Source organism: Idiotropiscis lumnitzeri, chromosome 4 (assembly GCF_059441095.1).
Source record: "Idiotropiscis lumnitzeri isolate Australia: NSW breed Sydney's pygmy pipehorse chromosome 4, RoL_Ilum_1.0, whole genome shotgun sequence".
Lineage (NCBI taxonomy): Eukaryota > Metazoa > Chordata > Actinopteri > Syngnathiformes > Syngnathidae > Idiotropiscis > Idiotropiscis lumnitzeri.
Window position 1 is genome coordinate 9526355 of NC_142394.1, and position 27470 is coordinate 9553824.

General features: G+C 38.4%; 1 protein-coding gene across 4 annotated transcripts in view; it reads right to left on the bottom strand.

Moving 5' to 3' along the window:
* LOC148338038 (teneurin-3) overlaps positions 1–24891 on the bottom strand; it is a 225217-nt gene extending 200326 nt beyond the window's left edge. For 2 of the 4 annotated variants that reach the window (XM_088292545.1, XM_088292541.1), the window contains exons 1-2: positions 10424–10538; positions 2049–2435 (exon numbers count right to left, since the gene is read on the bottom strand). In XM_088292545.1, coding sequence (XP_088148671.1) covers positions 2049–2328 — 280 coding nt within the window. In that variant the 5' untranslated portion in view covers positions 2329–2435; positions 10424–10538. Of the gene's footprint in view, positions 1–2048; positions 2436–10423; positions 10539–14053; positions 14072–24877 lie in introns of those variants that run through there. The other 2 variants (XM_088292542.1, XM_088292543.1) reach the window with 2 other exon arrangements.
* Positions 24892–27470: the final 2579 nt, after the last annotated feature.

Sequence of the window (27470 nt, forward strand, 5' to 3'; positions counted from 1 at the left end):
GTTCATTTTAACTTATAATTCATGAATTTAAATCTTTATTTTTATATGTTATTCAATAGCAATTCCAATTTTATTCAGCCATTTTCATTAACTTTTATTATAACATTTATTACCTTTTTTTCAACTAACACTTAACAATTGTTCAAAAATAAAGCAATGAGCCACATGATGCTACACTCAGTCAAATTATTTGCAATTATTCCCACTACGATTGTATTTGTTGATTGTGTTTTTAGTCTTTCATTCTTAAAAGTGAGAGCAAATGACATATATCCAGGCATTTTCCATGTAAAAAAAGAAAAAATGCAATTCTGTATTACTCTAATTTTACATATACTGGTACATCTTGCAGTCTTTTCTTTATGATTGATGAAGGGGGATGTTTCATGGTCAGCCTTTGTGGACATGAAAGTGTCTTGAGATCCGGCTGTGTGTATTTAAATGTCATGTACATTTGTAAAGCGAGATCATGTGTGCTGAGCAACAGATGAAAATGCATGAAATCTGGCATTTGCTGTGAGACTACATGCAATCGGAGGCAGCTGGAGATGTTGAAAAAAAAAATCTGGAAAAATAACTTGGCTACTTCATGTCATAAAACGGTCATTTACCCGTGGGATATGATATACCATATACCAGAATATGACGTTATTTTCTTTCCAATTGCAAGCTTGTGAGCGAGAGGACAGCCACAAAATATAATGGACTGTTTTAACCCTTTTTAATTACATAAATTAGACAGAAAGTCTGTAGAAAAAAAAAAGACAATTACAACACTTTTTACCCCAGTTGTTTCACACGCAATGACCGTTTAATCTTTGTCTGATTCTAATTTAGTAGCAATCAGACAATTTCTAGGTTAAATGGTTAAAATGACCATTTTGAGTCGCTTTCTTTTACATCATGGCTTCTTGACACTTTTTTGTAGGTGCTCTCATGATAGACATGTCTACAACATTTAATGTTGCTATATCAAAGTGGCTATACCGGCTGATTTTATTTTTTTTTTTTTTGTAATGTATTCATTCCTTCATTTTTTTTTTAATTCCAGGGAGATTTTGCATTGTTGATGTTGGAGGCAAGGTTCGGGTCTCAATTTGGGGTTTCAAGTTCGGATCAGGGTTTTAAGGCAAGCTTAAGGTTTCAAAGTAGTTTTTCAATTAAGGATGGGGAAGTTAGGGTGTCAAGTCAGTGTTTTATGCCTGGGTTAGGGTTTCAAGACAGCCTTTTAAGATAGTGTGAGGGTTCTGTGACAGGGATATGCTTTTGAGAGAGGATTAAGGTGATAAGCCAGGATTCAGGTTTCAAACAGAACAGGGTTGCAAGTCAGAATTACTGCTTTAAAGTAGGGTTTCAAGCCAGGGTTAGGGTTTCAAAGTTGGGTTTTAAGACATAGGGGCTTTCAAAGTTGGTTTCCAAGGCAGGGCTAGGGTTTTAAGTTAGAGTTTTAAATCAAGGTTTCAAACCTGGGTTAAAATTTAAAGTCAGAATTGGGTTTTTTTCAAAGAAAAGGTTTGGGTTTCACACTAGGTGTTGGCGTTTGAAGTAGTTCTTCAGACTGAGTTTCAAAATAATGTTTCAAGGTAGGGTTTAAAGCTAGGGTTGGGTTTTTAAAGTCGGGTTAGCTCACGTCACACCCGCCCTCCCAAAAAATAAAATATTGTGAGGAAGTTTAAATAAAATCCAACTGTATATAGTGAGAAACTTTGATGAAATGATTAACTATGGCTGCACAGAACGTCTCTGGACTGAATGAAATGTCTTATTTTGCCCAGCCGAAGATGACGTCATTGATCGTTTGGAAAATGATGAAATTACAACCAATCATCGATTTTGCATAAAATGCTAAATATAGTGTCATCCGCTCCAGCCAATCAAATCAGTGTAAAGCTTAGTTTTTAACTTAGAGTTTCAACCCACTGGGTTTCAAAGTTGGGTTTTAATGCAGGGGGCGGGGGGGCTTTTAAATTTCTCTTCCAAGACAAGGTTAAGTTTGAAGTTAGGGTTTCAAGCACGATGAACAATCATCAACTCTGCGTGCCTCTGACCTGGCCTACTGTACTCGGCGCTCTCTTGGCGCACCGTCTCCTTGACCCGGCCGCCAAAGAGCATGCGCGCCGGATCATGCTCGAAGGCCTGGAGCGTCTCACTGGAGCTGTACGACTTCTGGGTGGGGACGCGGCAGGAAGGTGCGATGACGTCTTGGGCGGCGTCCTCACGCTCCGACGCGTAACGATACTCACGTACGATTTCTCCGCCTCGCTCGCGGTGCTCTCGCTGGCTCTTGGAGAGCGAGCAGAACGGCCGCTGCTCCCTCACCCGTTCCATGCTGCCCGCATGCCTTCACCTATTGCCCACTTTTCTGTACGTGTTGTCACCAGGCCTCTTTCCGACGGTCCCCACTTGGCCCCGCCTCCTCACTCCATTCAGTCCACCTACGGGGGAAAGAAATACAGGAATCAATAAATTCGGGTGAGCCTTATCCAAATCAAACCCTCACACCAAGCTCTCAACGATGAAACCTTGCTTGACTTCAAAACCTCATTCCAACTTCGACATGAAACTTCCTGTTCCTCTTTAAGTCCAATTGAGATTGACTTTTGAGAGGGATTTAGTTTGCACATTTTAGGAGATAATTACCTAAAACATTTCAATTATGTGAAAACTAAAAAATTGTGGAGCTACTGTGTTTTTTGGTGGAGTTTTTTTTCCCCACCATTTTAGATCTGCTTATTTTTTGGGAGAGTGGCTAAAATGGCACCATGTGACACATTTCAGAGTCCGGCACGACATATGGACTTGAGCGACTCTATCAGTGGTTATCAGTGCACTTTTGCTGCACAGTTTGCTATGTACACCCAAAAAGAAAAAAAAAATTGTGCATATACATTTCACGGCTCCCACTTGTAGTTGCAATATGTGTTGCTCCAGAAATATTCTAGATGAAGTAGCATCCATTTTCTAGGCTATAGTTGTGGTATTTGACAGTTGAGTGGGGCGTGGTTTCCTTGCATTAGGCAGACACACCCGCAGTGTTCAAGAGTGGAGAGACGGCTTGATTTGTTTCACAATTTTGAAGCCTCGTTTTGCATGCTAACCATTCAAATTTGACAGGGTTTTTGACACTGTGTGTCAGATTTGTTGCACTTTCACATAGCGGGGACCTTCATTTTAAGTAATTGTCAAGATGTCATGTCACATCCAAAAATATTGGGTTAATTTCTAAGTCTGACAGCTTCATTTTGATATAAATGTGCCTGAACATGGGATTTGAAAACCAAAAATTTGATTTGTGGGTGACCTTCAATGCAAGGTCTCTCAAGTAGAGTAAGGGGGGTGCGGGGAATGAACTATGAAGGTATTTTGATGCCGTCACATGTGGGCAAGGAGCGACACAGTTGCCAATGCATTTTCAGCCATTTAATTAATGTGGACAAACACAAATACAAAATGAGAACACTCACAGGGAGCATACCCTAACATGTAAAAACATTTACATTTTTTATACGGTACAGGGTTTTTTTTTTTTTCGATTAAAAACATCATAAATGTTGGTGCCGTTTTTGGGCGGGCTGGAATGGATTAATGACATATCAGTTAACTTCAGCTGCAAAAATTTGATACACAAGTAAAATGATTCATGTTGCCTACTCTACAGTAATAACATGGGTAATTCTTGCTCATATGATCCTGTACCAACTAGCAGTGATCCTCCATCCTTTCATTGCAGGAGACATACTTAAACACACTTTTTGACATTTAAAAAAAATGAAAAAAAAAATTCCACAATATAGCGTTAATTACTGTAATTTACTTTTTGTCTTTTTTCAGGGTGAAGACTGAAAAATTGCATCACATCAGCCCACACTTCATCTTCAATGCAGCTAAAATTCCACTAAGATTGAATCAGTCTGTGTGTGTTAAAATCATACTCACTGCGGCAATTTTCACCAATCTTTTATTTAACATGAAGCATATTTTATTTGGTTGGCCGAGAACATGTAGTTACTCAGAATGATCCATTTCTGAGGGCCACAATATAATTGAAGTGCAGCATGCTTGCATTTTATGGACTATCCTCGAAATTCTCGAACTATTTTTTTCCTTACATTTCTATGTCATGAAATCTGGTGATGCCATTGATATTTTTATATTGTGGTTCATGAAACCAGGACAACAAAAGTCACCAAAAGTCACTAGTTGTTTTCGATGCATGTTTTCTGAATAAGCGTAGAAAAGTATGAATCCCCTACAAAAGTAATCCAACAGAAGTGAAGCTATATTAAATTTCAGCAAATAAACAATTTTATACTGCATTAAAAAAGTACAAATCATGGGTTTTACACCACCTTAAAATGAGTTGTCAAATTAGTACTGCAAGCACAATTTTCAGCTCAATGGCAAATGTATTGTTTTGTTTTTTGATAGAAATATATCATTTGTACCATGGCATATGATCATAAAATCTGGGTACAATCTAAAATTAATATATGTAATGTTAAACTGTAGTTTGGGAGAGGGGGGTGAGTTGCAGAAGTTGCCCTACATGCCGAGGAGCGTATTTAGAATATAAAAAAAAAAATGCACTGTTAATAGTGGTTAAAAAAATAATAAATTCTCCCTCAACCCCCCAACAATGACAACAAAAAAATTACAAAAAACCTGAACTGTTTTAGTATAGCAAATTTATGAATGAAAACTGTTTTACTATAACAAATTTATGGCTTTTTTGTTGTTGTTGAAAATGTCATTGCTTGTGCAGCAAGCAAGCGTTTTTCATCAAAAGTACAAAAATCATAGTGATAAATTGCTTTAAATTGTTTAAAAAAAGTAGAACATCCAGAATTCAATCGAATTCCGTCCAAGAAAATGCAGTATAAATAGCAAAAAAATAACATTTGGTGCACAGAAAGAAAAATGCAGAAAAAAAATTATAAAGAAAACTGTGGTGGAACTCCAATTAATGGAACACAAACAAATGTTTCCATTTTAGAAATAAAAATGCCTAATCGTTAAATGTTTAAGATCTCAATTAAATTTGTTTTGATGAAAAAAAAACTTCCTACAAAAGTGATTAATTTATTTTTTATCGTGAAACACACTACCTGTTAATGTTGGGCCAACTTCATATTATTCTAGACGATCTTCTATATAACTTATCTAACATTGCTTTGTAAACTTATTAGACTTTTGAAAAAAGTCAAAAAAAATTTAAATTATGCAAAAACGAAAAAAAAAATCTGAAATCTCCGACTGAAGCTCAAAAGAGAACTCTACGAAAGACGTGGACAAAAGGCAATGAGAATGTGACCAATCCATGGGTTAAAAAAAGAAAAAGAAAAAAACCTTAGTTGGAATGCGAAGCCCGAGTGTGTCAGGACTATTTTATTACCGTTGTCACACACACTCACACCACACACACACACCCACCCCCACCCACACAGAATTACAGAAGTTGCCCTACATGCCGAGGAGCGTATTTAGAATATAAAAAAAAAATGCACTGTTAATAGTGGTTAAAAAAATAATAAATTCTCCCTCAACCCCCCAACAATGACAACAAAAAAATTACAAAAAACCTGAACTGTTTTAGTATAGCAAATTTATGAATGAAAACTGTTTTACTATAACAAATTTATGGCTTTTTTGTTGTTGTTGAAAATGTCATTGCTTGTGCAGCAAGCAAGCGTTTTTCATCAAAAGTACAAAAATCATAGTGATAAATTGCTTTAAATTGTTTAAAAAAAGTAGAACATCCAGAATTCAATCGAATTCCGTCCAAGAAAATGCAGTATAAATAGCAAAAAAATAACATTTGGTGCACAGAAAGAAAAATGCAGAAAAAAAATTATAAAGAAAACTGTGGTGGAACTCCAATTAATGGAACACAAACAAATGTTTCCATTTTAGAAATAAAAATGCCTAATCGTTAAATGTTTAAGATCTCAATTAAATTTGTTTTGATGAAAAAAAAACTTCCTACAAAAGTGATTAATTTATTTTTTATCGTGAAACACACTACCTGTTAATGTTGGGCCAACTTCATATTATTCTAGACGATCTTCTATATAACTTATCTAACATTGCTTTGTAAACTTATTAGACTTTTGAAAAAAGTCAAAAAAAATTTAAATTATGCAAAAACGAAAAAAAAAATCTGAAATCTCCGACTGAAGCTCAAAAGAGAACTCTACGAAAGACGTGGACAAAAGGCAATGAGAATGTGACCAATCCATGGGTTAAAAAAAGAAAAAGAAAAAAACCTTAGTTGGAATGCGAAGCCCGAGTGTGTCAGGACTATTTTATTACCGTTGTCACACACACTCACACCACACACACACACCCACCCCCACCCACACACACACTTTCATTTCTCCCTTGGCTGCACTACGAGAGCAGGCTATGGACTCCCGCTTTGCCCCCCCCCCCGAATGAGCTCTACTTGGTTTCACTTCAAGCATGGACGCCTCCCAATGACACCGCGGTAGCTCGGACCACTCTGGCGGTGACGTACGCCCGTGGGAGACTGCCGGAAAAACCGCAGTGACACGAGCTGCAGCCGAAATGAACACCACCCCCGTCTTATTCTTGATTGTATAATGCTGCATCCTAATGCTACACACGCACACTTAAGTGGAGTTATATTTGTGTCGTAACTCGCAAGAAGCCCTTGAGTGACCAGGCGTGTAAAGTACATGAACTCCCAGCATGCTTTGCTTCACACGTACGAGCCGCATGGGAACGCTACCCGCTGGTTTTGCTTCACTAGGAAAAGGTCACGGAAGCTCTCGGGAGAAGACTATTGTCCGTCCGTCCGTAGGCCCCAAAAAAAGACACTATGTACTCGTTTGACCTTAAAACAAAAGCCTCATGGACTTTTTGATGCGACAGCAAGTTGGAATAAGGAGATAGAGCATCACTGTTGTTGCTATGGTGACACGAGAAGACAAAACTGCAGCTGTTTTGCTGTGACCTCCCGCCATTTTAGCACGATTACTACAGGTTGTTAATTTTGATATATTTAACATGGAAGATTGATGAATTTTTTTTCATGATAATTATTTTTCAATCTGTGAATTGCGTATACTTTTTTTTCGGTTTTAGAAAACAACAACAAAAAATCTTTAGGGGATGGGGGAAATTAATTATTTTTTATTCTTAAAAAAATATTTGTATATAAAAAATAAGAATAAACCTCATGATTCCTTTACTTCGGCAAATGCAACAGTGGCCATTTTAGAGAATTAAAATATTGCAAAAAATTTGGAAAACAACGTTACTTCAATGGAAGGTTATTTTTTTCTATTTTTTTATTATTTTTTGTTATCTTTAAAATAAATCAAACATTCATAATTATACACACCCACACACACACAGACACACACACACACATATATAGATATAAATACATACAGTTTATTAAAATGGAATTATGAAAATGAATGGAAAAAAATAAAGCCAACTTATCCAGTGTTTTTTGTTTTGTTTCGTTATTTGAACTCGAAACTGGGGCAGTTAGTCCCACAACATAACAGGAGAACTACATATTGTTTAGTGTAGGGTTAAAATATGTGTGGGGAAATCATTTAGGACACACGGTAAGGATGACAAAAATAGACCATCAGAATAAGGTTTGAAAAGCAGCAGGCTTACATATTGTCTTCAAGAGTTAACGTGGAGTATACCATGTAAATGAAAGGAAAAAAAATGGACCCACAGCATGACACGAGTATCACCCAATTTACACCTCAGATATAACTGAGAAGTCTGCAGTTAAACAAAGTCCCTTACTTTTGCTTTAAGGCTGCAAAGAATTCCAGTGAAGGGCTGCTTATATAAAAGGATAAAAAGACAGCGCGTCTTCGTTGATTGTTTAAAAAAAAAACAAAAAAAAAAATTAAAACCTTCCTCTTCTTTTCCCCAGTTGAGCATCGGCACAAATATTTTAAGAACCAGAGTAGAAAGTGATGTGCAGATGCCGACTGATTACGTTTGAAGATTTTTGGAAGTCGGATCATGAATTCTTTAGCAAAATCTGTGTTCTATTTTTCAGTCTTCCAGTTATACTTGAACCAACACCACCTACCACCACTCCCCAACACACACACTCATGCACACACACACACCACCCCCCTTCCTCTCACGTCTTGCCTTTGATCGTGCACTTGAATCGGGGCAGGCAGCCACCCGTGAAGACACCGCGGATCAGCGGCCGAAATTAGTGTCACAGCGCGGGGGAAAGAGACACTTGGTGATCTATGGAACACCGCACACTTCACAATGACTCCCACGCCAGACTTGCCCCCCCCCACTATAGCGTGTACTAAAGTATATTTAAGGGCCAAAATGTCTGAGTCAATTGGCCCTGAGGGGCCACTTTGGGGCTCAGTGGCAGTAACACTACAGACAAAACCTTTCAAAATGTCTAAAAAAAATAGACTTCTACAGTAAAGGCAGCTAATGCTACATGCTAGCACAGCACCAGTACAACAATAACAGTGACAACTACTACTTCACCCTAGCACCGGCCGTTTCTCAATAGAATGCAGTGTATGGACTCGCGAACTCACAAAGTACGGTCTTCACAAACAAAGAATGTACGCAAAAACATTCTTCCTAAGAACATGATTCTCTTGGGAAATTGAAATGAGTGTGTACTTGCTACTTCACGCAACCTCCCACCACCGGACTCTGACGTCCAGGTTTTTCCATGATAGCAGCACGAAATGCATCCTGTGATAAATTCCTAGTCAAGCCTTCACAGGTATCCAACTGACGCTTCCTTGATTTAAGACAGCTGACAAGAACAACATCTGGGTATTCTGTGCATCTTGATTTATTTGTACTTTCAATTGGGCTCACGAGAGCAGGCAGTCCGATTACTGCCTGGAATTATATAGCGTCTGGAAAATGTATTCTTACCCTTTGAACTTTTTTTACAGTTGTGCCACCTCACAACATCAAAGAAATTGTATATGATCAACCAACACAAAGTAATACATACAGTAAATGTGAGATGAAAAGGACACGATAAACCTTTTTTTCCTTTTGTTTTTAGGCAATTCAAAATCTAAAAAATGTGTCTGAATGTGCCCCCAGCATCAATATTTTGCAGAGCCACCTTTCTCTGCACATACAGTTGCAAATTAGGGTATGTCGTGACCAGCTTTGCACATCTAAACACTGAAATTTTTGCCCATTCTTCTTGGCAAAAAAAAATTAAAAAAATAAAACGCAGCCAGATTGTATGAAGAGCATTTGTGAACAACAATTCTCAAGTCTTGGCCCTGATGCTCAATGGGATTACGGTCTGAATTCTGACTGGGCCATTCTAACATCTTTGATCTAAGACATGCCATTGGAGCTCTGGCTTTATGTTTAGGGCCACTGCCTTGCTGGAAGACAAATCTCATTTCCAATCGCATATCTTTCGCAGAATTCAAACATTTTTCTTCCAAGATTTCCCTGTACAGAGGAACCCCGATTGTCCTTTAGAGCCGAATGTCGAATAAATTCACGTACTTTTGTACCTCTTTTTTCATAGCCTAAAAATGCCTCGCATAATTATTTAAAAACAATATAAAAAAAGGTTTTATGCCTTTCATTCAACAAGGTCTTTTTCCATGTCACTTTCCCATAAAGACCCGATTTGTAGAGCGCACGACTTCTAGTTGTCCTGTAGAAAAATTTTCCCAACTGAGCTGTGGATTTCTGCAGCTACATCAGCGTAAGGATGGGCTTGTCGGTTGCTTGTCTGACCTGAACAGTGCTCGCTCACTCTTGTCAGTTAAGGTGGGCAGTCATGTCTTTTTAGGTTTACATACTTTTTCCAAATTTCATGATGGATTGAACGGTCCTCCTTGAGATGTGCAAAGCTCATTTTATTTATTGATTTATTTTATATAACCATGTTTTAAACTTCTCCACAAATCGATTCATCATCTGTCTGGTGAGTTCCTTAGTCTTCGTTGACCAACTCTGATCTAGAGTCTGCATTGGAGTTACACGTAATTTGTCAGTTTCCATTGTAGACTATAAATCCATATGTTATAACCCTGGCAACCTGGTTTCCCTCGGTGGCAAGAAACAAGCATCCATCTGGGGCTATTAAGTATTTGCCATGACAACATAAATAGCAGAGTCATAAATAAATCAATCAATATTCACGGAAATCTGTTTGACAGAAAATAAAAAGGTGCATCTCAGAAACTGACGCATGAATAAAAAATACTAGCAAAGGGTGAGTAGCCCTGACATCAGCTCACACAAGCATTATTTGCAAACAAATGAAGCCACTGTCCCCTCGAAATGCTGAAAGGACAACTCTTCCCCCCCCGTAAGCAATTTCTCCCGCCCGGTACTGTAATTATATTTCCCGCATCAGCCGTCGGTGACCTCTGTAAATGACGCTAATAAAGCTCACCTGTGCGGCTCCCAAAGAGTATCCACTTGTCAGCCAGAGTGGCCCGGACCGCTATGGTGACAACAGGCCATCGAGGGGAAAAGAGGGGACGTGGCCAGAAGGGCCTGGCGGGGTCTGTGTCTGCAGAGCCTCCGACAACGCTCGCCTCTGACAGCTTTGCATAATTCATCTTGTCGAGGCGCTTTCCTGCTCTCTCCTGGCTGTCGGTGCTAAGAGTATATTGGGAGGTAGGTTCTAGAGGGGGGAGTCAGGGCAGCATTCCATCAAATGCTGCCTGTTTTTTGTTTTTTTTTTACGTTTTTTTTGTTCATGTATTTTTCAAGTTTGACTGCAGCACATTGCCTGGACTCTGAATTGTGAATGCTGTCGCAACCAGATTGTCTTCTCCTCGGTGGAGGCTCAACGCCTTAATCCATTTGACTCCATTCTTATGGCTCACTTACGCTCCCAGTACATGGGGAAAATATAGAGGAGCGTCATAAAAGGGTAACTCGCAGAGATTGGATATGTTAAGCAAAATGAAAAATCCATTTCCACCAACTTTGTCAAGGTGCCAAGTAAGATGCCATGCAATTTTGCCAAGGACTTGGGTGTAAAAGTGCCGATACCAGAGCTGCCAGCTGTTACAGATAGTCCACATTTTGCTGCGGATAACAGTGAACAATACCTCATTACGCCCGTAACATTGACTCTTGCAGATATTTAAAAAAAAAAAAAAAGAATAAATCATGGGTCACATTTCTGAAACAGGTTGAAAACAAGAAAAAACACTTTGCATTTATGATGCCGCAGAGGTTGCATTCTTCTGCCAGTGGCTCCGGTGATGTAATGCATCAACGCAAGCTAGCAATCAAGTTAGGCCCACCCCAATCGCTGCTATTACCAGAACAAGGGCATTGACACAAAGTGAAGCTTCATTCAACCCCAATAACGCACAGAGGACAACTGTGTTCTAATGACAACTTGAGTCATCATAGAATTACATACGACACACTGCATTATCTAGTAATTGCCATAATACTTGTTGGAATATGCTAAACGGTGACGGCTCAAAGCCTAGCTAAAAGCCGTATCCCACAAAACGGCAAAGGTTTGTGAGAATAGAGGAAGTTGATTTTTCGTCCGGGTTTGTTCAAGGTCGCAAATGGTAGCAAAGACATTCAGACGCTTGGCAACAGTTTTCAGTCAGTGGCAAAATGAATGCCCCCTGAGATGCTGGGCTGATGCTGCTTCTTAACTCATATTCCACAAACACAATATCAATCAGAATGCAGTGTTGAGACTAGTGGGGCTTCATAGAACATATTATTGGAAACATAATTTTTGGGTTGACATCCTCTTTAAATAGAGCCATCAATTGAATTTTCAACCAGTCAATGGACTCTTCGACAGTCGATATTGCTTGAACGATAGTTTCAACTGAATCTCAAAAAAATTCACCGCCATTGGAACAGTCAATGGAACCTTCACCAAAAATAGCAATGGATCTGGTTTTCTTTTTTCGGGAGGGGGTGGTCTGTTGTTTGCGATAAATGGAAGGCTTGGCCTTTAGCACATTGTCTTAAACTTTGCGAACTTTGGACACTGTCAGAACCAGATTGTCTTCTCCTCTGTGGAGGCTCAACGCCTCAATCTATTTGAAACTATTTTGTTCTTACACTGCATCCAATTGTTCCACATGTACCGTCCTTAGGCCACCATGTGTTTTGGCAATGCTCTCAAAGAGTTTCTGCACAGATCACTTTTTAAAGACCACTGTGAATGAAACCATTCACCTATATCATGAAATAAAAACGTACAAAAGTACATTTTGTCAAATTTGGTGCAGTATGGGACATCTTGGGTAAAAGATATGAACGATTAGTATCACCAACAAACCAGCCACTCTCGTTAGTGGATATACACAACTAATGGCATTCTTTTTCTTTTAATATTATAATAAATCCAGATTGTTTGACATTTTACTTCATCCTTTATTTCATAAAAAGAAGACAGACTATTGATGCAGCACTTTCCTCAAATGTTCAAAACCAGTGTTGATGTTACAATTTCCTAAAAGGAATAAAACCAACCACTATGGGACTTTCCTTGAAAGAAAATTTTTGATCTTGCATTTCACTAAAAAGAAGACAAACTAAAGATGTTGTACTTTCCTTATCAAAAATTAAGCTGTTGTGTCATTTTAGATTTATACATTTTCAATATTTTATTTGTGATACGCTATTATTTTTTTTTTTGTTTGAACAGTTAATTTATTTTTTGGGAGGATATTAGAATTAATGTTTCATCTTGAATTTCATTAAATGTTTTTCTGTTTATATCAAATGAAACAGTAAACAGTATAAAAACATACTCAAGTTTTAAAAAAAAAAAATTATATATGTTGAAGCCTATCAGCTGTGAAGGGCTCTGTTCTACATGTCTCCATTATTGTGTTTTGGGTGGATTACTATAATCTGAAAACAACAGCAACAGCAAAGCAAAGATGGTTCAAAGCGTGAGAAGGCGGCAGCAGGAACAACAGAAGTTGACTGCATTTACAAAGCAATTCAATTGCAGCTGCCTGCTCTTTTCCCCCAAGTGACCAATGATCTTACTCCGGGCAGGAAGATGATGAAATCCTTCTGCTAAATCTCTTGTTTCTCTGCCACGCCGAGGATGCGAATCGTGGAAACTGCAGACACTACACACAAATCCACATGCGCATCTCATCCTAACCATTTTGATTGTTCGCATTTTTTTTTTTTTTTTACGGCCATGCAAGCATTGCATAATAAGCTGAGAGGGGATGTTTACAAACTCCCAAATAACCACTCACCAGTAGCACAATGACTTGTATTTATTCATGCAATCTTAACAAAAAATGCTACCAAAGCCAAATTAATTTTTTAAGTTGCTGCATGGACAACTGAAAAGGGGGGGGAAATGCATTTTAATAAATGTTGCTGCAGCAAAAGGTTGCTCTTTTCAGTATTGAGCCATTATCGACTTGCTATTTTTTATACAGCTGACAGCCTGAATGCAGCCAGCAAGTTTGATATTCACTTATGAATAATTTGACTGCCGTTGTATTTACCACCAAGGACCGGCTTAACTATTCATCTTTAGATCGTTGTATTATCTATCCATCTATCCAACTATGATATGTAAATACCAACATTAAATAGAAGGACATATTCAGTATATTTAGTTACATTAAGCAAAAAGAAAATACTAAATAGTATTAAAAAGCAAATGAGATAAAAGTGGATCCTGGAATGTAATTAGATGTTTTATTTCATTTTTTATTTACAATGAATGCCTAACTTTCAAAGAAACAGTAGGTTGAGGACTAAAGCATCTGACAATGGAACTTTATATCAATTTATAGACTGAGTTCTCTACGTTGCCTTGTGAAGAAGTCTCACATTTGAGACTTTGTTAAAGGGACGTGTTTTGACTTTTCAAAGTTCCTTCATTTTAAAAAAAACTTGCTAATATGCAAAAAAATTATAAAATCAAAGTAAATTTTTTTATGGAATTGTAGGTGACGTAATTGTTAATTATATTACATATATTATTAAGATACATCATTGCTGTATCTTACAGAGCACAGTCCATGTTTAGTGAAAATAAGTAAGCGTGACTTACACATAGATGAAAGAGAAGCTCAGGGAAGTATTAGAGTCATGAGTCACGACCACTCTGGAAACTGCTGTCTGGTTGTTCCTTCGGGCAAAAATATCAAATTATCTTTAAACTTATCCTTGGCTCCAAGATATCATTTCAGTAATTTTAACTCCAAAATTGTTATGGGAACCATAATTGGAACTGTCAGGTCAGTGAAACTATTGATGAAAATAATGAAGGTTTGGTAACACAATGCCCTTCCCTGTACGCAAGTTGCGCAATAGGGATGATGCACTTTCAGCTCTATATTGAATGGCTTCAAACAGTCTAACACACATATAAAAAATGTGTTCCAGCTCTTGAGGACACTCACTAGGCCACGCCCCTTTAAGTCTCACGTATTCCAGCAGATACAGTTAATTACACTTACTAAAAACAGATTATGTCAATCCATTCTCTTGTTTTTATGCAATACGGTTCTATTTTTAATCATTAAAACATGTGGGCGTGGCTGGGGATTTGGATCGCATTCATTTCAATAGGAATAAGTAAGTGATTTCATCTAAGGGTAAATTGATTCACAAACATGGTCACTAAACTAAATGAAGTCAAGGTACCACTGTAGTGTGCTGTTTTATGGTAAAAAAAAATTGCAAAAAATGTCATGTGGACGGCTTGTAGGAATTAATGGCATTGCAAGGGGGAATATCAATATCTCGTCACGCATCGGCCTCGTTTGAGGGTCAAATGTTACTCCAAACACATTTGAAATGCGGCCAGCGTCGCGCCAAGCAACACGCAACAGCGGATGCATTTTTATGCAGTGGGGACGCTCTCAAAGTGCTGACGCCGGGTACAATTCCATTGCACCGCACGCACACTACCACAAACAGGGAGGGCGGCGGCCATGGGTGGGGTTCGGAGGCGGTGGGGGAGTATAAAGGTGGAAGCTGCCGCCAGCACAATGGCAGCAGACGAGAGGAGAGAACTAGAGGAGGGGACGAATGCTGCAATGGTGCTGCAACAATCGTCACAGATACCCGTAAATAAAACATAATTTGAAGAAATGTCTTCCCCTTACTTTATAGAGAATATTATATCGGCTTTGTTTTATCTTAAGGCATTCCCCCCAAAATTAAAATACATCAAGTAACTGGAGGATTTTATTCATTGCTTGTCAGCGTTTTAAGGAGAATGTAGGTCACCGCCGCGGATCGCCGTCGGCATACCAAGAGACTGCGGGCCTTATTAAAGAAACATCAATCTGAAAATTTAGCAACGTCGACGCCGGCTTTTTCGGCGTCCTTTGTCGGCTCAACCTCGGAGTGAACACACACTTTTTCCCTCCCTCGTGTTCCCATCACACGAGCGCATCGGCAGTGCTATGGACAAGCGCTAAAGACGACGCAGCGCTCCCCACTGAGCTGTCCGGCGACCACAAAAGAACAGACTGGAGATGCCTGGCAGGTCCACACAGAAAACTACAGGGTTTGATGCGGCTTTCAGTTGGACAAGAGATCTGGGTTCGGATGTTTACGGTCACTTAAGGCTACGTTCACACCAACACACGTTTTTTGTTTTTTTTTTAACCCAGTACCAGGCAGTTCAAAGGCCCTCCTCGGTCTCATGAATCGCCTTTTTCGGGTACTCAATCCACCTGAATACTCATCGGGTTTTTTTTCCAAGTGCAAGCATCGTCATGAAAACAAACATGATCTTCCTGTCGCACACACACACAGACACACAAACTGACTTTCCAAGTTTTACGAATGAATGTGAAATTGGTTTGACACGTCTTTCAAAACTGGACATGATAAAGTGTCCAGGACCTATGCTTGATATTTAACACAAAGTCGGACATTTTGATTTAAAGCAGTCATCCTGGGTGAATTTCAAGGTTCTGTCTCAAATTAGGGAATTTGCCCAAATGAAGCAAAATTGGAAGCAGGAAAACTATAAAGATGGCTGACGCTTAATTCAGAATTCTTTATTTTTTGCCAACACCATCTTATGGGTAGATCAGGGACGTCAAGTTTGATGATCAGTTGAAGGATTTCAGAAAGTAAAAAGCACCAGACACTGGTTTTATCTATTGACGGGAATTAGGCGGGCATGTCAATCATCACAGGATGCGCGAAAAAGTCGCAAGAAGCTGTTTTAGGCAAATTCCTAGGTTTGTATTTTGAAAAACTCCAACAAATGAAATCACACACATTCATAATGCGGGCAGAGGATGGCATCAAAATACAATTCTCATTCTTGTATTTTTGGTAAGGGAAAAAATAAATTGACCAGCAACAGCAGTTTCACCAATGTGAAATTTGGTGTGAATGTCTATCATAACCAGACTGTCAAAATAGGATTACAGGATTTTTGTTTGCAGAATTGGGGGATGTGAAATCATTCCCAAAACACGCAGTACAATGAGCATCTCGTGTACGTTAAAGATGTCTTGTAATGACATAATGGTGGAAGAACCAAGCAGCGAGAGTACAATACATGCAACGTATGTTCTCCCTCCCATTTTTGCTACACTCGCTCTTGACCCAGAAAGTCCAGCAGAGCACGGCGAGCCATAAACGTTCATCTGCTGGTTAGCGGGCCGCATCGTCCCGCGGCTAATCGCGAAGCTGTCCTCTCCATCAAATACAATTGTGTGTGTTCTTTGCAATAGCAACTGCCCACACACTCATACAATACATAAATCCAACACAATCATGCAGAACACACGAGGTCGCGCAGCCAGCGTGCGGCGGCTACTGCGGACGTTGCCTGGGCGACGCAACTTCCCATGCTCCAATGAAAACGCCGAGACGTGTATAACGACGCTTGAGCTCCAATTTAGAAGCCTAATAGTCTCGGGCTTAATCCTGACAGCTTTTCATGGACTACAAATGAACAGTGTTGAATCATTTAGGAGCAGAGTGTTTGACAAACAGCAGATATTGTGACTACAAAAGACATTTTATTGCTTTTTATCTGACTTTGAATTGAATACCGTGGATTCGGTCTATTCCATCTGCATTTGTAAGGAGTTCATATGATTCTATATTAAATGTTTTCTTCGGGGTATTGTGCACCTAAGCACAAGACGAGACAAAATAATAGCAACAATTTTCATCTCTGAAGTTTGTTGTATTAAGGACATGGAAAGCAGGCGATGCCCAACGTGACTCCAAATTGGCTGCTTCAAACCAAGCTGGCTGTTTTTTCCAGCAAATCTTCTTGAGACTTTTAAGTGGGTCTACTCATGATAGGGAATTTCCAAATTAATTCAAATTAATAATGAAACCAAATTTCAAGTTGCTAAGTGACACTGGCTCTGACTACAAGTTTCTTGTTTTATGGCTAGCCGTCAAACTTCGCTGCCATGCGCCGCCCAATCCAATGAAAAAAAACGTTGGTTCTTGCTGCACAATTGCCTTGTATATGGTAGTTGGACAAACTTGAGGACAAGCTTGGTTTTAAATGACGCTGCAAACAGCGGTGTCGTTTCGGCATGGCATCTGAAACCTTTTTTTGCTTGTCTACTCATTAAAGTCATTAAATAAGATTTGGTGTTGGACTGAATTTTCCAAAATGCATTGAAAAAAGTTGAGTCACTAGAATTTTGTGTTTTTTTGGGGAATCACCAAACTTCACAGTCACACTGTGCCTACTTATGATGAAAAAATGCAAACGTTTTGTGTCATCCTTCTTTTATGTTTAGGTGGTTTGATTTTGCAAGTAATCGAACAAAAGTAAAGAAAAAAAAGTCCTCTTTCAAGCTTCTCGTTGAACGACTCAACCAAAATTGCAGACTTCCTATATCTTTTCATGCATAGTTTCTTGGGACTTTCTTTCCGTCTACTCATGATGGACATACCTACCAAATGCCATGTTGTGTACCTAATGTGAATTCTCCAGTTTGTTTACCTTCCCCATAATCCTAAAGGCATCATAGCTTGTTTTCCTATTTTAATTATTCATTGGTGAATGGGGTAAGAAAAAAAAAATGTGCAAAACGCTGACACTAGCCACGCGGACCCATGTATTAACAGTAGCGGATTAGGGGGCCCGCAATTACACCAAGTAAATACATCACGGTTGCCGCGGTGCGTCCGACTACAGTGTCAAGCAGCGTTAACCTTGGTGCGTTTGATAGTGCTGTTTGTCTGCCATCGCAAACTCTAATAAAAAGGTCACGGCACCGACGCCAACACGTCCATCGACTTTATGCCATGCTCGTTTTTTACGCAAGTGAGACTGCTTGATTAGCTAATAACAATTTATCATGCCTCTGAGGGCCGGCTGGCATGCATCCCCCACGGGGCGATTGTCATCCCACGCAATTTTTAATTTGCTGTGGGGGGGGCGAGAGGAATACATAGTTCATACAGAATAGAGGCACTATACACTTGCACTCTGATTTTTTTTAATATCCTTTCTCTAGTGTACCCAACATTGTAACCATGTTTACATGTAGTCAGTGCGCAGGTTCACGTAAAAAAAAAAAAAATCTGAAAAATTCTGAATATCCCATTTACATGACAGAAGTCACTCCCGCTTTTGAATACACCAATTGAAACGGTGACACCCGGATGTCGTGACGCAAATAGACATCATTTCCGCTTGTTACTTTTTTTCCGTCAATAAAACACATTATATTCATGTCCCTCACCACAAGAATAAAGCAGCCGCGGATTCCTCCTCACTCCAAAAGCGTGCTTTTGAGCAGCGTCTCTGAGCTGTTTCTGTTTACCTCAGCTTGTGCATTTCCGGCGAGTTGCGCGGCAGTCGTCCGGTCTTATTCACACGTATATGTGTGTCTATATACACACTGTCTCATTTTCACTGTTTGAAAACACTGCAGAGAAACTAATGTATTCAAGTTGGGCTTGCTACGGTGCGCATGAAGCACATACAAGAACTTCCTGTTCTACAAAGGCAAGATTCCTTGCGCAAGGGCATGCGCAGAACACAAACCAATGCCTCATTCCTAAAGAAGAAACCCCATTGCAGTTCACATGACCCAATATTCAGGTCAGAAGAGAGGTGACACATGAGTCTTATTCGAATTTTTAAAATCAGGAATAAAGCCATATTTGTTTTTTTGCGCACGTTTACATGGCTTGTAAAACCCAGAATACTGCCAATATTCCGATTATTGACTGCATTAAAACGTAGTTATTGTGGAGTGACTAATTGACAGTCGTTCACTCTCAAAATGGACTTACGCAGTGTGAAACCTGGTTCTGTTTAGTCAAACAAAAATCTCTTACAGTGGTGCCTTGAGATATGAGTTCAGAGACCACGTACACAATTCAAAACACTTGTATCTAAAATCAACTTGCGTATTGAAATGAAATGCAAATGCCATTATTGCAATCCAGCCACCCCCGCCCCAAAAAAAAAATTGGGGTCATGTTCTTGAATCAGAAAATAAGCGCTATGTGGTATTGTACTTTGCAACAATGTGCACTGTGACATAAGTAGATTGTAAAGAGTTACACTGTTTTTGTCTTTTTTCTTTCAATTCATTGGATGTTGATTGTGCTGCTCCTTCTGGTGTGTGCACCTCAGTTACTTGGGTCATGGATGAGATCCTCCCGCACAGTGGTAGGGAATCATGATATTAAAAAGGACATATTTTTGGAGATATTTGAGGAAATACATTTTTGACAAATACTAATTAGTGTCTTTGTTATTCTATTCAAAAATACCACAGCGCCTAATTTCAGTTGTAATTTTATTTTCTACCACTACTTTTATAGTATTCTGCATGTACGACTGTATTGTGTGAAGCACTTTGCGAATCCATTCTGTGGAATGTACCATATTCTGTTTGTGTGTTGCGAACAAAGGTAACCGTAGTTATTACATATCCTTTTACTGATAAGGAAAAGAGAGGCTTTTATTTCTTTTTATGAAGTCGGCGACTAATTGGGGCACTGGCGCTAATAAAAGGACACATTTGAGGAAATTCGATATTTATATGACAAATAAACCCCCCAAAGATAGGCCACTTTAAACTAATTACACCTTTTGTTCGATATGTTCCATAAGACGGCTCTAAAGTTTACTCCATGGATCTTCATTTTTTTGCAGCACTTGAAATGTGAATCGGTATCTTTAAACTCATTGAATCATTTTGTTATTCTGTTGTTAAAAGGGTATTTAAAATTTAAATATATTTAAAACATTTGGGAAATGTTATTTCATTCCATATGGAAGACAGAAAAACATGAAAGTGGGACATTTCATTGATCAATTGAAAGACAAGCTGATCATACAGATTTTGTCTGATTTTTGGATCGAAGACAGATGGGCCATGCTAAAACGCAAGAAAATTGAATTTTGGTCATTGAATGTGGGTTGAGCATTGCGGTGAAGTTTGATCACTGGTCATAAAACTCAGAACTCTAACATTTAAAAGGAAAATCCAGCCCCGGAAGCAAGGATCCCTTATCAAAATGAAACTTGGTAGGCTTTTCAACCCTCTGGAGACCCACCAAAAAATCTCAAGAAGCTATGCAACTATTTGGGTTCCAAGCCCCCATTTTAAATTAATTTAGACCAACTTTTAAGGCAAAATTCTCCCGAGAGATCTTATTTGATTCCTGGTAAACTTCAACCGTGTAAACAAGACAGAAGGCTGATACTAAATTTCGAAATGTTCTCGATTTTGTCAAAGCGTGTGGGCAGAGCATGGTGATGAAATTTTACAGTTCACCATAAAACATTAAATTCTAATAACCTCAAAAGGTGAGGTTCTGCAAATTCAACCCCCAGAGGAGGTTTCACTTAAGACCACTAAATTTAGACATGTCAACCATGATTATTTCCAAAAAAAGTCTCAAAAAGCCATGCCTGAAAAGACACAAGGGCCCTATTTTTGTAGACAGATGCACGTGCGCTCACCAAAAAAACTCCAGTATCTTCATTTTTGTGCTGGGGCAAGTCTAGTTTACTTTGTTTAGGAATTTGGCAGACCACATTGCGCCTTTCTGGATGTTCCTGCGAGATGGGGCCTAAAATAATTGGAGCAATAAATTAATTGAATTCATCATGAATAATATTATCGTCATCATCGTTATTATTATTAGCAGTAGTAGTAGTAATAGCATTATCTTTAATAAGAAAGCACCACAACTGGTTTGAGTGTGTGCATGGAGGTGCCTGTTGTGGCCAGGGAGCACACAGACACAAAATCAGGGGTGGTAGGCAGTCGGCAAGTGCCCACTTTGCGGCGGCCAACTTTATACCATCTGCGAGTGGAGATCTTCTTGCAGTTCCCTATAAATGTACTTTGAGCATGCCAAGCTCCTGCACCGACTCCAGTGAGTCTATGCTTCTGCTATGTAAATTTGTGCTCTTCGACTGCACTGAATTTAAAGGGAATCAGGAGAACCACATCGATTTTGTCGGCTATATTCACATCTACAATGATGCAAACGCTCATTTTTAACAACAACCTACGAAAATACCACGAGAAAGAAAACTCCACATATGAGCACTAGTTTGACTGCACTCCGCGTTAGACTTATGATGGGCATAAAAATATTATGCAACCAAAATGAAACCAAGTTTACGAAAACAGAATTGAGACTCAAAAATGTGAAGAATTTTGAGATTTCATCAAGGCATGTAGGAGGAACAAGGAAGACTTCATAGTTGTGTACGAGCAGAGCATGGCATTGAGCTAGGATTATATGTCTTAAAACACAAAACACCGGTAAGTCAGTGCCAGTTAGTCTTAGTTAGCAACATGACACATAGAAGGCATATCTAAATGAAACTTTAAACCTTTATCCACATTTGTTTAACGGCATTCTGCGTTTGTGCTATACTAAAGCTGTCAAAAACGATCTGAGTCGCACAAGGCCTTACATCCGAGCCGACGGTAACACAAGCAGCATGGCAAATGTTCCAAATGTTCAATATGGGCCAATAAGTGTCAGCCCAACGCTTCGCAAAGCAAGACGGACGGCCTTCTGGGTGAGATCAGAGACATTTTCCACGCCGATGGCGGAAGGATGACAATATCCGTCAGGTTTAAACAATCAGCACAGACACTCACCCTACCGTAATCAAGGTAAATGACAGTGGCGTGTGCCTCCCGCAGGGGGGGTTAACAAGCGCTTCATCTCACCAAGACGAGAGTAAGAGCTTTTTTTTTTTTTTGGTTTCACAAAAAAAAAAAAAAAAAAAAAAACTGAGACCGCCATGACCTCCGCTGCAGGGCCACTTTGCGATGAAGGCTATAAATCAATGGGGCCCGTAACAGACGCACTTCTCTGACGAAATCGGATCAAGCACTTGCGTAGTGAAGCACTTAAAGGACTTCTTCGCCAATGCTTCATGCTGGAGACTCAATAAAAAGCAAAAGAAAAGAGGGGGTGGGAAATGTCCAGACTTGACTTTGTGGCAGTCGCAATCACATCTGGAATCGCTGCACTTGTACTCAAATGAGATCAAAGTACTAAAGAGCAGTCGAGAGCAGCCCGAGGAAGCCATTTTCCTTGGCGGAGGGGGTGTAAGAGTAAGAGACCAGGGCCAAAGTGTCGCATTTGGACCCGGTTATCTTCTGCCTTCGATGCTTGTTGAACAAAATCATGAAAAAAAAAAAAAAAAGTGGAAATGGAAGTTGATGTAATACGGGCCTGGGTAACACTGGAACAATCTTACAAGATTTATTAACTGTGCAGGGCATTTCAATTAAGCAGAAATAAAAAATAAAATCTGTACACTTAATATTCCTCATGTATCATTTTGTTAGCAGTTTAACCTGTCATACAAATGCTATTTGAAATAAATGAAAAATCTTTCGAATATTTTTTTTGGTATTCTTAACTGCCATTGTAGAGTAATGTCATGTATCATATCAAATGGACTTTTTAAAGTCAGTATACAAATAGCTGGGTCTCTGGAGTACAAAAGTCATTCACAACTTGACAGTGGCAGTGGGGAGACGAAAAATGAGTGTTTGTCCATATGCCACACACTGTCCACACCGTGGAGCCCATTAACTGCTGCCTCCACAAGTGAAAATAATTTGCCTTTCCTCGTTTTTTTCTTTCCTTTCTGGGTTCTGTTCTCACAAGTAGATGTTCCCCAAGTTATTAAAATTACAGTATAAATCTTGCTATAATTCTTGGTTGTTGTGGTATTTTACAGAAATGCTGTTAGGACAACGGAGAAGTGTTTTCAAATGATGTAGAATTGTCATTTTGTCGCAGAATAAACATTAGAGGGCATAAATTATCTTTATGAATTTAGACTATTTATCACACAACACATTTACTGGTTTTACAATCAAAAATAAGTCGATTGAAATTGTTCTCGAACTTTTAATTATACTTCATTGATGTATCAATTAAAATGTAACTCAAAAATTGTACCTAAGTAAAGTTTGGAAACGAAGACTTAAACATTAAATGCAATTGTCTTGAACTTCAAGGTTAAATACAATTGAACTCTACTTAAAATACTCTACCGGATTGCAAAAAAAACAACAACAAAAAAAAGTTTAATCCACTGGAACATTAAACGCAGTTTGAATATTCAATCCAATGATTCTTCGTGCACTACTTGCGGAAGCCTGCAGACTGAAAACACTCTCAATCAATGCTCTTGGTGGTTTAAAAAAATTATAATTTGTATTGTAATATGATTATCTTCTATCGGGTTATGTCCTTGTGTATTACGTAAGGACATTTTGAGACATTACTCAGTGGAAAAAAACACACATGCCCAAAAAACTCAGGCATTAGCAGAAAGGCTGTATCTACCAAATTGTTTGGCCTTTGTGGAGGTCCAGCGTGCACAGTAGCATCAAATCAATGCAGATGAAGGACTCACGGAAATATTTTTGCACACGCGCGCACACACACACACACAAACACACGCACACACACACAACACAACAACTAGAAACCATAAAACATGCCTGGTGGCATAGCTGTAAAAAAAAAAATCAATATCATTACGGAAAAAGTGTGTCAATCATCTGATTAACACCTGAGTGATGTCTTAGGTATATTTAAAACTAACAAATTGTAGATAATAATGTACATGAATAATTAAAACGTCAGTTTAAAACAAGAAATAAATGGCAATGCGAAAAATTAAATAAAGTAAAAAATACAATGTAACGGTAATTCATAAAGCAAAAATACATACGTTAATCAAATGGTAAATGTTTAGGAAAGATGCAATTAAAATATATTGTATTAATAAAAATACAAATTTAAGAAAGTGTAAAAAATGACATTGTATAATAATAAGCTCAAATATATGTACGGATGTCAAAACATATATTCATAAAAACAAAACAATAATTTCTTAAATACAAAAATAAATACATTACAAATATTTAATAAAAATACAAGTCATTTGGAAAAATTACAATTACTTAGAATAAAAGAATTAATAGGTAAAATATTCTATTAATTGATAAAAAGTTAAATTCATAATTCATAAAGCAAAACTACATGACTTGAAAAGTGGCAAAAAACACTTAATTTTAAAAAGTGGAAAATTAAATTCCCTAATTATTGAAAAGTGAAAACAAAATAAGGTCTGAGTAACAAATAAATTAATTTATAATACAAAAAAACTCCACCCCGTATAGTGAATAAACGCTCCAAATTAAGCTAATTGTTAGTGAGCACCTCTACGTGACGTCACAGTCAACTTGTTTTTAGTGCAAGTGCAACATAACACGTGGACTTCTCTTGTATTTTGTGTCAATTAAAGACTTTCGGTTTACGGCATGATTTCGGGGTGACCTCAGAGAACTTGAGTAGATTTACTGCTTCGCATTCATCTTTATTGAAAAATAAAAGACGATGAAAAATAACTGACCTGGCCGGTGCGTGCGCGTCAACTTCCAAACTTACAGCGCGCGCACGGCGACGACGGCGGCGGCGGTGGCAGTGGCGTCCTCGCAAACAGCCAAGTTCACCAAAGGAGCTCCATCGAGAAGGTGCAGGAAAGCTAGCGAGCACACGCGTGCAGATCGCTGCAGGAGATTGTGCAACGCTCGAATCTTCACGCTTAGAATAGTCTCCACACACACAAAAAAGACGCTTGTAGTGCTCGAGTATCCTGGCGGCGGTGTCCGGAAACGATGGAGGAGAGGCTCCGTCTCGCTCAGCTGCTTCCTCCCCGAGCTGATTTGCGCTCGCCAGCTGATCAAGTGCGCATCCCGCCGCCCGACGCTGCTCCGCCAATCCGCGACAGGGAGGGAAGAGAGATGGAAAAGGGGGTGGGAGGGGTTAGGAAGGTCCGAGACTGACGATGATGACGATGATGATGATGATGATGATAATGATGATGGTGGTGGTGCGCGGCACAGCTGCGTTGGATTGACTAACAAGTGGCTTTGCATCTCGGAAAAGAAAGCAAGAAAATCTGATTGCACGTACATAAAAACAAATCAAGTTAAACAATCCAAACAAATCAAGTTAAATAAAATGTTAGATAATGGGGGTGAAAGTCTAGTAAAATCATGGGTGGAAACAACAGACAACATCGAGTAAAATAATGAAACCATCAAGTAAAATGGTTTTTAAATCAAGTAAAATTATCATTTAAAAAAATAATAAACGTTTAAAAAAAAACATCAAGTGGTCTGTAATAGAGCTAGTAAATGGGGGGGGGGGCATCAAGTCAAATGACAATGATAAAATAATAATAACTTCGGTAAAATAAATAGTAATATTTAAAAAATATAATAAAACAAATCAAGGAAACAAATTATCTGAAACAAGAAAACATTTCAAGTATACAATATTTTTAAATAAGTAATTAAAAGAATTCAAATGAAACGATCTGGAACATCACGTACAAATTTAACTAATTGTAAATCAAATCAAATAGTCATGCTAAATCACTACAAAAATGGAAAATAAGTAAACAAAATAATGGAAAGCCAATTACACTATTTTAAACAAATCACGCAAATGATAGACAAGTAAAAATAATATTTATATATATTTTTAAATTAAGTACAATTATGTAAAAAGAAGTCAAGAATAAACTATAAAAATCATCCAGTGAAAAATAAAATCAAACCAAATAATCAAAATAAAATCAAGCAAAACAATGTATTTTTTTAAAAAAGCAAGCAAAAGCATAGACAATAATTAAATGAAGGAGCAACCTAATGCTGAAATTCAAGCCAGATTATCAAAACAAAATCAGTAAAGTCCAAATCAAACCATGAAAAATGAGGGGGGAGGGATTCTAATTCATGAAACCAAATGTTGAAAATCAAGTTAAATAATTGAAACAAAATAAAACAAATTCAGAAAAAAATTAATTATATTCATGAAAACAACTCAAGGAAAACCACGAAAAAAAGGAAAAAACGGCTTTGGTCAGAGACATGAAATGGGAGGGATTAGTAAAGTGATGCTGCCTTCAAATTTTGCTAGCAGTTTTAACACTGCAAACTTCCCTTGAATGAAATGTCAGAGCAAAAGTATTTAAAAAAAATCAATTATAACACAATACAATACAACTTTATTTATATAATAAAAAAAAGACAAGCCAAAACAACTATGAAAGAGACTTGAGCAAAATATGAGCTGTTTTAGAGTTCAGGTGCTAAAAAAAAGTAAATAATAATAAATGTGCTAAAGAATTTAAAAGTATTCTCGTGAGCTGATTTTTCTTTGGTTGTTTTTCCTCGTTAGGCATACTGTCTGCATGCAACTTGACGTGCATATGTTTGGCTGCATGCTAATTGGCCAACTTTCACATTTTCATTTTGTCACCTCTTCAAATAAAAAAAATAAAAAAAACATAAATAAAGATGCGGGTGATCCAAGGTGTTAATGAAACTGTCAGGGAAAGGCAGAAGATAAAGACAACATGCACCTGTCGCAAGCAGACAGGCACAGCCTGTTTGGAAATAACACTTGAATGCACACCGAATGATGTCCAATAGGACACCAAAGAAATGTGAGCAGATACTCTAACTATCGCTGGAGATTTTATCGTTGCGCTTTCGGGTACCGAGGGTGGTCTGATATTCTGCACTTGAGGAAACCTAATCCACATCCAGCGCGCTGACCTCCTGCAGGAACGCTTGCCACTTGAAGCAAAAATCACATTTGCTTTGGATTAACGTCCACATGAAAGCCAACAAATCAGTGCTGATATATCGGATGGGTTGGTCAGCCGGCGTTAGGATCATGCATCGCAATACCGATATGCAAAAGGGATGCTAGGGGGAACAAATGCATGTAGAATGATTCTAATCAAGTCAAAGCAAAGGGAAAATAAGTATATTTATCCATCATGTGATCCACTTATCCATTAGGCGTGCTGGAGCCGTCTTTGGTTTATCCAAAATTGTTTGCCAGTCAGTCGCAGGGCACACACATACAAACAAACAGTCGCACATAGGGTCAATTTAGAGTGTCGAATCAATCACCCATGCATGTTTTTG